This window comes from Thalassophryne amazonica, chromosome 13, assembly GCF_902500255.1.
Source record: "Thalassophryne amazonica chromosome 13, fThaAma1.1, whole genome shotgun sequence".
In the NCBI taxonomy this organism is placed as follows: domain Eukaryota; kingdom Metazoa; phylum Chordata; class Actinopteri; order Batrachoidiformes; family Batrachoididae; genus Thalassophryne; species Thalassophryne amazonica.
The window spans coordinates 13,714,212-13,727,848 of record NC_047115.1 but is presented as its reverse complement, the minus strand read 5'-3'; the positions used below and the strand labels follow the sequence as shown (position 1 = coordinate 13,727,848).

Genomic DNA, 13,637 nt, shown 5'->3' with positions numbered 1-13,637 from the left:
TTGGATGTCTACAAAATGGAGAAAATAACAGCAAGATTAAATCTCACTATGGACCTATTTAGAAAGAGATGGAAGCCACTGATAACATACTATGACTGGATATAAATACAGATTGTGAGGTGGAGAAGAGCAGAAAAAGAAGGAAGAAGGAAGAGGGAAAGAAGGAGGAAAGGGGAAAAAGTAGAAAAGGGGAAGAAGAAGGTAAGAGGAAAGAGGAAAAAGGGAGGAGAGGGGAAAAGGAAAGAAAAAGGGAGAAGGAGGGACGAGGAGGAGGGTGAAGGGAAGGAGGAAGGAAAAAAATGGAAGAGGGAGAAAAAGGAAAAGAGGGGAGTAAGGAAGAAAAAGGAAAAAAGGAAGGGGAGGAGAGAAGGAAGGAAAGGGGAGAGAGGGAGAGAGAAAAGAAAAGGAGATAAAGGAGGTTATCACGGGCTAAGGGCGCTAATGGAGAATACTTGGAGGTATTAATGTGTGTGTGTGTGTGTATATACGAGGGCTGTCAATAAAGTAACGGTCCTTTTTATTTTTTTCAAAAACTATATGGATTTCATTCATATGTTTTTACGTCAGACATGCTTGAACCCTCGTGCGCATGCGTGAGTTTTTTCATGCCTGTCGGTGACGTCATTCGCCTGTGAGCACTCCTTGTGGGAGGAGTCGTCCAGCCCCTCGTCGGAATTCCTTTGTCTGAGAAGTTGCTGAGAGACTGGCGCTTTGTTTGATCAAAATTTTTTCTAAACCTGTGAGACACATCGAAGTGGACATGGTTCAAAAAATTAAGCTGGTTTTCAGTGAAAATTTTAACAGCTGATGAGAGATTTTGAGGTGATTCTGTCGCTTTAAGGACTTTTCACGGTGCGAGACGTCGTGCAGCACTCTCAGGCGCCGTCGTCAGCCTGTTTCAAGCTTAAAACCTCCACATTTCAGGCTCTATTGATCCAGGACGTCGTGAGAGAACAGAGACGTTTCAGAAGTAGTCGGTTTCAGCATTTTATCCGGATATTCCACTGTTAAAGGAGATTTTTTTAATGAAAGACGTGCGGACGGGTCCGCGCGTCGGGACGCAGCCGACGCGGCGCGGCGGCACAGTAAAAACACCTCCGTGTTGATAACCATTTGTTAAAATCCAGTTGGCTTTTGATGGCTTTCAGTGGAGTGAGTATATGAGAAATTGTTTATCAGCTGGAGATGTTCCAACTTGTCCTCAAGGCTTCCAACAGAGGTGTTTTTCCTGTGACGGAGCGTTGCGGCGGCTGCGAGCCGACGCTGCAATCCGCCCGCACGTCTTTCATTAAAAAAATCTCCTTTAACAGTGGAATATCCGGATAAAATGCTGAAACTGACTTCTTCTGAAACTTCTCTGTTCTCTCACGACATCCTGGATCAACAGAGCCTGAAATGTGGAGGTTTTAAGCTTGAAACAGGCTGATGACGCTGCCTGAGAGCGCTGCGCGACGTCTCGCACCGTGAAAAGTCCTTAAAGCGACAGAATCACCTCAAAATCTCTCATCAGCTGTTAAAATTTTCACTGAAGACCAGCTTCATTTTTCGAACCATGTCCACTTCGATGTGTCTCACAGGTTTAGAAAAAATTTTGATCAAACAAAGCGCCAGTCTCTCAGCAACTTCTCAGACAAAGGAATTCCGACGAGGGGCTGGACGACTCCTCCCACAAGGAGTGCTCACAGGCGAATGACGTCACCGACAGGTGTGGAAAAACTCATGCATGCGCACGAGGGTTCAAGCATGTCTGACGTAAAAACATATGAATGAAATCCATATAGTTTTTGAAAAAAATAAAAAGGACCTATACTTTACGGACAGACCTCGTATATATATATATATATATATATATATATATATATATATATATATATATATATATTTTTTTTTTTTTCCCCCCTATTCTATAAACACTATATATTTGATGCCAAAACAAATTTGCCAAGTTTTCTCTGTTCTGATCTTTGTTCTGTTTTTGTGTGTGTGTGTGTGTGTGTTCTGTCCTATCCATCATACAAATGTAACACTATAAGAGCTGTTATTTAAGACGAATTTGTTGTAACATTATACGGTGAAGTTGAATAATAAACTTTCGTTCAAAAAAAAAAAAAGATTACTATTTGCATTTCTCTGCTATGAGCCTCTCATTGAATTCATATGTTTAGATTTAAACCCACACTGGTGGCATTGTGTTTTTGCCCGCAGTAAGTCAGCAGCACTCGCTATCTGTCACATTTTCAACTTTTGCACAAAGGCTCCGCACGCTTTAACTTTGTTCAGAACATCCTGTGTGATGCGGGATTTGCTGACTTGTTGAAAAAACAGGGTTGTATGTGTACCAACAGCCGGATGGCATCATATATTCAAGAAGCTATATCCCAAAAAACTATATCTCCTTTGGAGAAAATGGTCTCAACAATAAAAACTCAGGTAATAAACTTAACTTTTAGTTTATAACATGTCAGATTTTGTGTACAATCTTAATGGATCAACGATCATTGGATTGTCTCTAAGCTGACAATCAGCTCACGTACTGTATTTCCAGGTCAGTCTCACCCTTGTTTTGAATGCTCCTCACTTTTTCGTGACATGTTTTTTTATTTTTGTATTTCTAACCCTATCCCTTCCTCTAACCTCAACCATAACCCCAACAGAGCTCCTCCCCCCCCCCCACGCTTCACTCCGCATTTCGTGATATCGTCACAAAATGAATTTACGATAAGGTCATGAAAATGTGGCACATTTTGTGATGGCATCACAAACTAATAGATTAATTTACTTTTCATGATTGTTAGATAATATCTACACTCATTCCTTATTTTACGTTAGTGATCCAGTGTTTGCTTTAGTTGCCTGTTTAAAAGTGCCTGGAAACTGGTTTAAAGTTTCAAGGAGAGTTAAGTTTCACTTCCACCAAGTACGTACAAGTTACAGATAAAGGGAGGGCTCCCCCTGTTGGTGAGAGCCAGTAACATTAGAAATGTGAGACTAAACCACACCCACTGTAAATGGCCACATTGTATAAAAAGTGCTGTATGACCCATTTTAGGGGCCTTTTCACAAGATGGGCACTGTCTGTGAGGGCCCCAGATCTGCTTCTCACGTGACCTTTAATAAACCCAAAATGAGGAAAATAATGGTTTGGTTTTTGGTAAGGGGCAGTAAATTGCACATTTCCTTGAGTGTAAGTCGCAGCAGTGTATAAATCGCACTATTTTTCTGTCTTAACAGCTCTTCAATTTTGGATTTTTTGCGCATTATTGCAGTGCAGTTTTTATTTATTCTTTCATTATTGGAATTTATTTTGTTTATTGCTTTATTCCTGTGAACGTCCTGCAGAAATAGCTATTATAATTATTATTATTAATTGCATGATTATATTTTTGGTAAATAAGGTGCACCAGAGTACAAGATACAGGACCTCTCTCTCTCTCTCTCAAAAAAAAAAAACACCAACCCACGTGTGTGTGAGATCAGTTGTACCTAATGTGCTAAAGTAATTTGACAGAAGGGCAAATACTGAAACAAAAGCAGGGTTTGAGAGGTTTTCTGGCCGACGTGTTGCAGGATGTGGATGATTTCAGGGGGATTTTGTTGTTGTTGTTACCTGATAGTCACCATGTCAGCGGGGCCTCTTCTCTCTCTCTCTCTCTCTGCCCCGCCTGCACTCTCTCTGCTCCCCGTCAGCTGCAGTTTGGTTCTTGGTCGTCACCCAGCTGAGTCACAAACTTTATTTCAGTGGCGTCCTTTGTGTTTCCCCGCTGTCGTTCAGTTAAGCCCGAGCGGTTGTTCGTCCGGCAGCATGCGCTCTGCAGCTGTGTTTGTGGTCGTCGTGGCGGCAGCGACCCTCTACCTCTACCTGCTGTCCATTCATCTCCCACCAGGACCAAAGCACCTTCCACCGGTCCCTGAGGATGACGACAACAACCCCCGGCCGGTCCAGGAGTACAGGTAGACGGCTTTTAAAAACAAGGCCAGGCTTAAGCGTTCTAAAATAAAGCTTCACCACTGTGGGAAGAGCGTATGGAGTCACAAGGTCAGTGTTTGGTGATGCTGACATCTTGACAGGAGAATGAAGGTCCAGGTGTTTAAAGTCCTGATGCTTCTCATCTTATTGTACGGTTGTGAGACTTGAATGCTAAAACAGTGACTTAGATTAGAGACTGGTTTAGATAGAACGTTATTGATCCATTGGGAAGACTCCCTCAGGGAAACTGAGGTTCCAGCAGCATACAGGGTAAGAAGCACACAGAGTATCAAAAGTGAAAGCAAAAAAGAAAAATAGTTTGCAAATATAAATATAAATACACAACATAAATACCAGACATACTGATCAATACTGGTTTACTGGCTATTACTGTTGCTCTCATTCCTGACCTCTGTCTTCCTGTTACTCCTCCTCCCCCTAAGTGAGGAGTTGTACAGGCTGATGGCCAACTGGATGTCTTTGGTACCAGGTCTTGTTGTAGGATCCTTGTGGACCACTGGAATGACTTCGCATCAAACAAATAGTTACTTAGTGAGACTAAGATGAGGAGGATCACTTGCAGTGTGAGGGAGCATCACCTTCAACATTTTGGCCATGTGGAGCGCATCTCTGTGTTTGATCCAGAACGCAGGTGCCTAAGTGTTGAAGACCCCAGGGGCTGGAGCAGGCCAAGGGGACGCTCACGTTTCACCTGGCTGCAGGAGATAGATGGTTATTTTCCAGAAGTAGGGATGAACTGGTTGTCTGTCTGGGTGGTTGCCAAATCAGTGAGTGCAAAATCAGCAGGTGGTTATGGTGCTATGGACTTTATGGACCCAGAAGAACTTGGCGCTTTGTCATGATCATATGTCCTCTATGTCATAATGTTTCAGAAACTCCCCTCAGTTCCACGTCCTTTCAGGTCTGTGACCCAAACTTGTGACAGTCGGTTTTAATATGTTCTTTCCCACTTTAAAACTGTTCGCACATCCCAACAGCATCACATATCCCAACACACACATCATCACAGGCCTGCTGACCAGTGACGTAACGGCATGTTTATCCGCTGTCCAATAAGAAACCAGAATGCTGAATGTCAGAGCAGGTGGCAGAGGGAGGCCTCGTCTTGAGTTTCAGGCGGGGGATTTTGGAGTGCGCGAGTTCTTACGAGTGTCTTCCTCCTCGCTGCTCAAGTCTGTGACGGCTATTTTTAATGCCTCAAACAAACAGATCTCGTTACCCACCACACCGAAACAAGCACACTGCAATTTAAGTGCTGCAAAATTATATTTGTTTGGCTTTTAAAGGATTAGAAATAGTTTTATTTTTAAAGTTTCAGGTGCTGTAGCTTTAAGAAATGATGTTATGACCCTTCATCCATTCATAGACATTTGTTTTTGATGCTCATGGAATTATATTAAACAATATTGGCTCAGTCCAGCAAATCAAGTCATACAAATTTAATTAACACCTCATCAATCAATCAATCAATCAATCAATTTTATTTATATAGCGCCAAATCACAACAAACAGTTGCCCCAAGGCGCTTTATATTGTAAGGCAAAAGCCATACAATAATTACGTAAAAACCCCAATGGCCAAAACGATCCCCTGTGAGCAAGCACTTGGAGACAGTGGGAAGGAAAAACTCCCTTTTAACAGGAAGAAACCTCCAGCAGAACCAGGCTCAGGGAGGGGCAGTCTTCTGCTGGGACTGGTTGGGGCTGAGGGAGAGAACCAGGAAAAAGACATGCTGTGGAGGGGAGCAGAGGTCAATCACTAATGATTAAATGCAGAGTGGTGCATACAGAGCAAAAAGAGAAAGAAACACTCAGTGCATCATGGGACTCCCCCAGCAGTCTAAGTCTATAGCAGCATAACTAAGGGATGGTTCAGGTTCACCTGATCCAGCCCTAACTATAAGCTTTAGCAAAAAGGAAAGTTTTAAGCCTAATCTTAAAAGTAGAGAGGGTGTCTGTCTCCCTGATCTGAATTGGGAGCTGGTTCCACAGGAGAGGAGCCTGAAAGCTGAAGGCTCTGCCTCCCATTCTACTCTTACAAACCCTAGGAACTACAAGTAAGCCTGCAGTCTGAGAGCGAAGCGCTCTATTGGGGTGATATGGTACTATGAGGTCCCTAAGATAAGATGGGACCTGGTTATTCAAAACCTTATAAGTAAGAAGAAGAATTTTAAATTCTATTCTAGAATTAACAGGAAGCCAATGAAGAGAGGCCAATATGGGTGAAATATGCTCTCTCCTTCTAGTCCCTGTTAGCACTCTAGCTGCAGCATTTTGAATTAACTGAAGGCTTTTCAGGGAACTTTTAGGACAACCTGATAATAATGAATTACAATAGTCCAGCCTAGAGGAAATAAATGCATGAATTAGTTTTTCAGCATCAATCTGAGACAAGACCTTTCTAATTTTAGAGATATTGCGTAAATGCAAAAAAGCAGTCCTACATATTTGTTTAATATGCGCTTTGAATGACATATCCTGATCAAAAATGACTCCAAGATTTCTCACAGTATTACTAGAGGTCAGGGTAATGCCATCCAGAGTAAGGATCTGGTTAGACACCATGTCTCTAAGATTTGTGGGGCCAAGTACATTAACTTCAGTTTTATCTGAGTTTAAAAGCAGGAAATTAGAGGTCATCCATGTCTTTATGTCTGTAAGACAATCCTGCAGTTTAGCTAATTGGTGTGTGTCCTCTGGTTTCATGGATAGATAAAGCTGGGTATCATCTGCGTAACAATGAAAATTTAAGCAATGCCGTCTAATAATACTGCCTAAGGGAAGCATGTATAAAGTGAATAAAATTGGTCCTAGCACAGAACCTTGTGGAACTCCATAATTAACCTTAGTCTGTTAAGAAGATTCCCCATTTACATGAACAAATTGTAATCTATTAGATAAATATGATTCAAACCACCGCAGCACAGTGTCTTTAATACCTATGGCATGCTCTAATCTCTGTAATAAAATTTTATGGTCAACAGTATCAAAAGCAGCACTGAGGTCTAACAGAACAAGCACAGAGATGAGTCCACTGTCTGAGGCCATAAGAAGATCATTTGTAACCTTCACTAATGCTGTTTCTGTACTATGATGAATTCTAAAACCTGACTGAAACTCTTCAAATAGACCATTCCTCTGCAGATGATCAGTTAGCTGTTTTACAACTACCCTTTCAAGAATTTTTGAGAGAAAAGGAATGTTGGAGATTGGCCTATAATTAGCTAAGATAGCTGGGTCAAGTGATGGCTTTTTAAGTAATGGTTTAATTACTGGCCACCTTAAATCAAAACAAAGTGCAGATGAGGAAAGATTTCTTAAGTTCTTGTCACTTAATTAACATGTTCACATTTAGCATAGGTGTCTTAAAAACAGTTGGCCTTGGCACAAGTAGACGTTTTGGTGGACCCTTTAGTTTTTGATCCTTGATTTGGATTTCTTTGATCCTTATTACTGCTTCGATCTTTTTAATTAAGGGATCAATGCGATCAGAACCACAGGATCAAAGGCAGACAGTCTGGATTGCAGAGGATCAAAGGCAGATGATATGGGTCAGGTTTCCGGATCAAAGACATCCAATTGTGATCACAGTTTAGGACCAAAGACAGGCAATCAGGATCACGGGTGGGCAAATACGATCAAACTTATCAAAGTTTAGAACCAAAGATGGCAAAGCTCAAGTTTAAAGTCAAATGATCAGGATCAAAGATAAGTAATCTGGATCAAACTTCAGGATCAAGAATGTTATACAGAAGATACATTTTATAGACAAACATAACACATGGTTTCAGGGGAACAGCCTGTTTCTATGGCTGTGGAATCAAAGGATCAAAGGCAGGCAACCGGGATCACATTTAGGATCAAAGACAGATGATGGGGTCAGATATCTTGATCAAAGACACATTTGGGATCAACGTTTTTGATCAAATGCAGGTGAATATGATTAAAGTTATCGGAGTTTAGGATCAATGGGGCAATCCACAGAATCAAAAATGATTAGGATCAAAGATGTACAGTCAGGATGTCATTGAAAAGATCATTTTTGTGGACTAAAGTACCACATGGTCTCAAGGTAACAACATGTTTCTATGGCTGCAAAATGGATCTGGATCAAAGTCATATGAAGCTTCTGATCATTACTCCCATTCTGGCATCCCTTCATTGGCGACCGGTTTCTGCCAGATTGGATTTTAAAGTTTTATTGTTGGTTTATAAAATTGTTCATGGACTGGCGCCTTCCTACTTGGCGGACTTGGTTAAGCCCTACGTACCTGTGAGGCCTTTGCGTTCGCAGGGCGCAGGGCTTCTGTGTGTTCCGAGGATGAACAAAGTATGTGGGGTATAGAGCCTTTTCCTACCGTGGTCCGGGTCTTTGGAATGATCTACCTGCTGTTATTTGGCAGTCTGACACGGTGGAGATTTTTAAATCAAGACTGAAGACCCACTTTTTTAGACTGTCTTATCATTAATTTTTTAATGTTTGTGTTTGCTTTGTAATTTCTTTTTATTCTACTGCGTTTTATCTTTTAACTGTGCTTTTCTTGCTTTTAATTTTGAATTTAGATTAATTTGTGTTGTTGTGAATTATATGAAGCGCCTTGGTGCGACTTTGTCGTGATTTGGCGCTATATAAATTAATAAATTATAAATTATTATGATCAAATGCAAGTGAATAGGATCAGTGTTTCTAAAGTTTAGGAGCAAAGATGGCAAAGCTCTGGATCAAAGACAAGCCATCAGGATCAAAGATGAATAATCTTGATCAAAGTTCAGGAGGAAGAATGTCAAACATAACATCAAGTTTGTGGACAAAATTACCACGTGCTCTCGCAGGAACGGCCTGTTTCTATGGCTGTCCCATTATGTGAAAAGGAGCTGCTAATTGCCACGCCCCCACCCACAGCAGCCAATCTCTGAATTTGGCTTTCAACATGTGGATGCCTACATTCTTAAATGTAGAACTGTTGGACTTTAACCTGAAATCTTGACCAAATTTAAAATTTTGTTTCATATGACTGCCGTATGCACTCAGATGTTTTATTTTGTTTTTCTCCCCGTTGAGGCTGAAGTTCCCGTCGGACCTGGATGAACTGCGGGAGCTCGCAGAGCTATTGAAGTACTACAAACGAGAACATTACGGCTACGTTCTGCTGCTGTACTGCAGTGCCTACATCTACAAACAGTCCTTCGCCATTCCCGGTTCTTCCTTCCTGGTGAGCATGATGCCACAGCGGGAAGCACTCTCACACATTCATTTCCTTTTTTTTAAAATTTAATTTCATTTATATAGCGCCAAATCACAACAAAGTTGCTTCAAGGCGCTTCACACAAGTAAGGTATAACCTTACTAACCCCTAGAGCAAGCACATAGACTCCCTCTGATGATTTGAGGAAGAAACCTCAAGCAGACCAGACTCAAAGGGGTGACCCTCTGCTTGGGCCATGCTATAGACACAGCTGATAATACAAACATACAGGAAATTTTGGGAGCCCATGCTGGTGCACAGGACAGGAGGCCTGCAGAAGAAGACACCCACTCCCATCTCTGGATGGAGCCACACCTCAAACAGAGAGAAAAAACAGAATCAGACATCAGAAAATATATTCATTCATGTTTATTTCAAAATTAGTCACTTTGTTTGCTCTAAATCTAATCTGTGTAGTTTTTTTTAATGTGTTTAAGTACATTTTTTCCCAGGAATGTTGGAGTTGCATGTGAATAATCCAGTGCAGATATTTGCCTTTTAGCTTTGACAAACGCAGACTTAAATTTGTGTAAAATCTCTCAAACCATTTGGATTATTTAATTGATGTGCTGAATCTGAATCCAGTTTCATTATTAGTGAGGTTGCAAAGCATCATGGGAGCTAGATCTCATCTCAGTGATTTAGCTCTGATTACTGCTGCCAGTGTTTCGTAATAGAATGATTTTAAAAATTCATGCTGAATTACACATTCACTGCCCCCTGCTGGTGTTGTGAGGATTCATTTTACTCCATTCAATAAGGACATCCGGTGTAAAACCTGTGCCAAATCCAGATGTGGAATAATTCCAAAGCTGCGGTCTCGACTGCAAGCAAAAAGTGACAGCCGTAAGGTGTGTGCTTTTATCCTCTTATGTGGTGCCACCATGTGGCAGCTATGTAGAGTCACACCTCTAAATTTTTAATCCATTGACGATCTGCCAATTTTGGTTTGAGTGAAGACTTTTTTTTACTTTAATGGCTAATGCTGAAGTTTTTGCACATTGATTTGAAGAGCCCCTCCTTTGATCTGTGTGTCCAGAACTTGTTAGCCGGGGCGATATTCGGCCCGTGGTTGGGTTTGCTGTTGGCGTGTGTGCTCGCCACCTCAGGCTCCACCCTCTGCTTTCTGCTGTCCTCTGTGTTTGGAAAGCAGTACGTGGTTCAGCTTTTCCCAGAGAAGGTGGCTCTGCTGCAGGGGAAGGTAGGCGTGGCCACTCATGACTCCTCCTCCTGTTCACATAGTATACATTTCATTGCTATTTCTACAAAGGCACCAAACTTTGATCCCAATTGTATGTCTTTGTAAAATTTAGTCTGTTAAAATTTGGTTTGGACTGGTGATTGATATGGTGACTGTGTATTATTTTATAATTATGACTTTATCTCAATTATTACCTCCGCCAGTGAGGTTGGGCGGAGGTTATGTTTATATTATGAAATTTTTACTGAAGATTCATATCCTGATAGGCAAAAGCTGATTAAATTTTCAATGTCATAGGTCAAAATAAGGAAAAATCCCTATCTTTAACATTGAACGGATATTCAAAACTTCATAACTCAATTTCTCTTTCATATTTGAGATTATGTAGGATGGTATCCTTTATTGCCTGACAAAGTTTGATCTGGATCGGATTTGGATTGTAGATTATGTGGACATTTGAATTTAATATTGAAAAGCCCATTTGGTGTATATTTTGCATTATATCGCAATCAAAAGCATCTCAATCACTCAGTTGTGACAGTGAGGTGCAAACTGGCACTCAGTGAATACGTTAAGTTTGATCTGCATCTGATCTGCATTGCAGATTTAGCGGATATTTGATTTTAACATTGAAAAGCCCTTTTGATCTATATTTTGTTTATATTTTAGCTTATGAAAACCCACTTCTAATGGGACTCTGACCATAAAATTTTTCCAAGGTAAAAATTGGTGGAATTGGAAACTAGTACTGACGGAGGTTTGCGCTCTGAGTGCAGTGCTCTAGTTTTTAAAGTATTGCTTCTTTCACAGAGGTTATATACTATGTTGTCATTTGACTGCAAGTCAGCAAGACATCTCAAAAGGACGAAAATGGATTTGAGTAAAATTTAATTACGAAGAAGGTCGTTGGTCAAGAAGAACCTGTTAAATTTTGGTGCCAGTTTCAAGGGGTGGATCCTTCCTGGATTGTTACCGCTTTTACCTTTTTTTTCATCAAGGGATCAAGGCAGTTAGGATCAAAGACAAGTGATCTGAATCAAAGTTCAGGATCAAAGACTGGTGATTGGGATCAAAGTTGAAGTGAATGTTATATAAGAGGTTTTGTTTTCAATTCAAGATCCTCCTCCTTGTCCATAAAGTACGTACTAAACAACATTCCACCTGATTATTTGTTGATGGTAAAGAACCGGTCATTGTATCCCATCATCATCTTGCACTTCCCCCCTCATTTCCTTCTCCATCTCCTCTTTTCCTACAATTTCCCTCCTTTGCTTAATCCCTCTCTCTGTCAGGTGGAGGAGAATCGTAGCAGTTTGTTCTTCTTCCTCCTTTTCCTCCGTTTCTTCCCTATGACTCCTAACTGGTTCCTTAACATCACCTGTCCTGTCCTCGGCATCCCTATCTCCATTTTCTTCTTCTCAGTGCTCATAGGTGAGGTTGCACACAAACAGACACGCGACTCCAAAAATGCTGCAGTCACTCACCCGCCGCTCTCTCACCAGGTCTGATCCCCTACAACTTCATCTGTGTTCGGACCGGCTGCATCCTCTCCCAGATCACCTCCATGGATGACATCTTTTCCTGGGGGACATTGGCTCAGCTCCTGGCCATCGCCTTCGCCGCGCTCGTCCCTGGCGCACTGATCAAACACTACGGCAAAGCGCACCTCAAGGTAGACAGCATGGAGAGCAATGGACCCAGTCCAGCTGCAAGTAAGCAGGAGTGGAAGAGACGATGATTCCAGAGAAAATGGAGCTGGCGCGGGATTTGTGACTCCGAATGCAAAAACCTCAAAAATTATTACTTTTTTTGAGGCATTTTCTAATTGTAGAATACTTTTTTTTTTTGCACTTACTTAAATGCTTGAATCTGAAGTAAAGCACAACAGGATTTTGTCTGCTGGCTCATAATGCCAGCATATTTTATATATATATATATATATATATATATATATATATATATATATATATATATATATATATATATATATATACACACACACACACAGTTGTATGCAAAAGTTTGGCCACCCCTGATAATTTTCATGATTTTCCTTTATAAATCATTGGTTGTCTAGATCAAAAAATTTCAGTTAAATATATCATATAGCAGACAAACACACTGATATTTGAGAAGTGAAATAAAGTTTCTAGTATTTACAGAAAGTGTGCAATAATTATTTAAAAAATAAGGCAGGTGCATAAATTTGGGCACCCTTGTCATTTTATTAATTTGAATACATTTAGCACTAATTATTGGAACACAAAAATGGTTTCCATTCATGAGAAAGTGTATTTAAAGTTGGCCATTTGCAAATGTTTCTCCTCTTTGCATCTCTTCTAATGAGTGGCAACATGGGAGCCTCTAAACAACTCTGAAATGACCTGAAAAAGATTGTTCAACATCATGGTTTAGGGGAAGGATACAAAAAGCTATTTCAGAGATTTCAGCTGTCAGTTTCCACTGTGAGAAACATAGTGAGGAAATGGAAGACCACAGGCGCAGTACTAGTTAAGGCCAGAAGTGGCAGGCCAAGAAAAATCTCAGATAAGCTGAAGCGAAGAATGGTGAGAACAGTAATAGTCAACCCACAGACCTGCTCCAAAGACCTACAACATGATCTTGCTGCAGATAGTGTCTCTGTGCATCGTTCAACTATACAGCACACTTTGCACAAAGTGATGCTGTATGATGCTGTAATACAGATGAAGCCTTTTCTGCATAAATGCCACAGAGTCGCTTGAAGTATGCTAAAGCACATTTGGACAAGACAGTTTCATTTTGGAATAAGGCGCTGTGGACTGATGAAACTAAAATTGAGTTATTTAGACATAACAAGGGGCGATACGCATGACTGAAAAATAACACAGCATTCCAAGAAAAACACTTGCTACTTACAGTAAAATTTGGAGGTGGTTCCATAATGCTGTGGGGCTGTGTGGCCAGTGCAGGTACTGGGCATCTTGTTAAACTTGAGGGTGACATGAATTCCAGTCAATATCAGCAGATTCTTGAGAACAATGTTCATGAATCAGTGACAAAGTTGGAAGTTGCACCAGGGCTGGACATTTCAACAAGACAACGACCCTAAACACAAAATCTGCTCAACATGCAGAGGAACAAGTACAACGTTCTGGAATGGCCATCTCAGCCCAGACCTGAATATTATAAAAATCTGTCATGTGATTTTATGTGGGCTGTCC

General features: G+C 40.9%; 1 protein-coding gene across 1 annotated transcript; it reads left to right on the top strand.

The window, feature by feature from the left end:
• Nucleotides 1-3,676: 3,676 nt before the first annotated feature.
• On the top strand, nt 3,677-12,226 carry LOC117523328 (transmembrane protein 41A-B-like). Its single transcript, XM_034184811.1, has 5 exons — nt 3,677-3,951; nt 9,050-9,200; nt 10,273-10,434; nt 11,727-11,865; nt 11,937-12,226. The coding sequence occupies exons 1-5, from the start codon at nt 3,803-3,805 to the stop codon at nt 12,170-12,172; spliced, it is 837 nt and encodes a 278-aa protein (XP_034040702.1). The 5' UTR covers nt 3,677-3,802; the 3' UTR covers nt 12,173-12,226.
• Nucleotides 12,227-13,637: the final 1,411 nt, after the last annotated feature.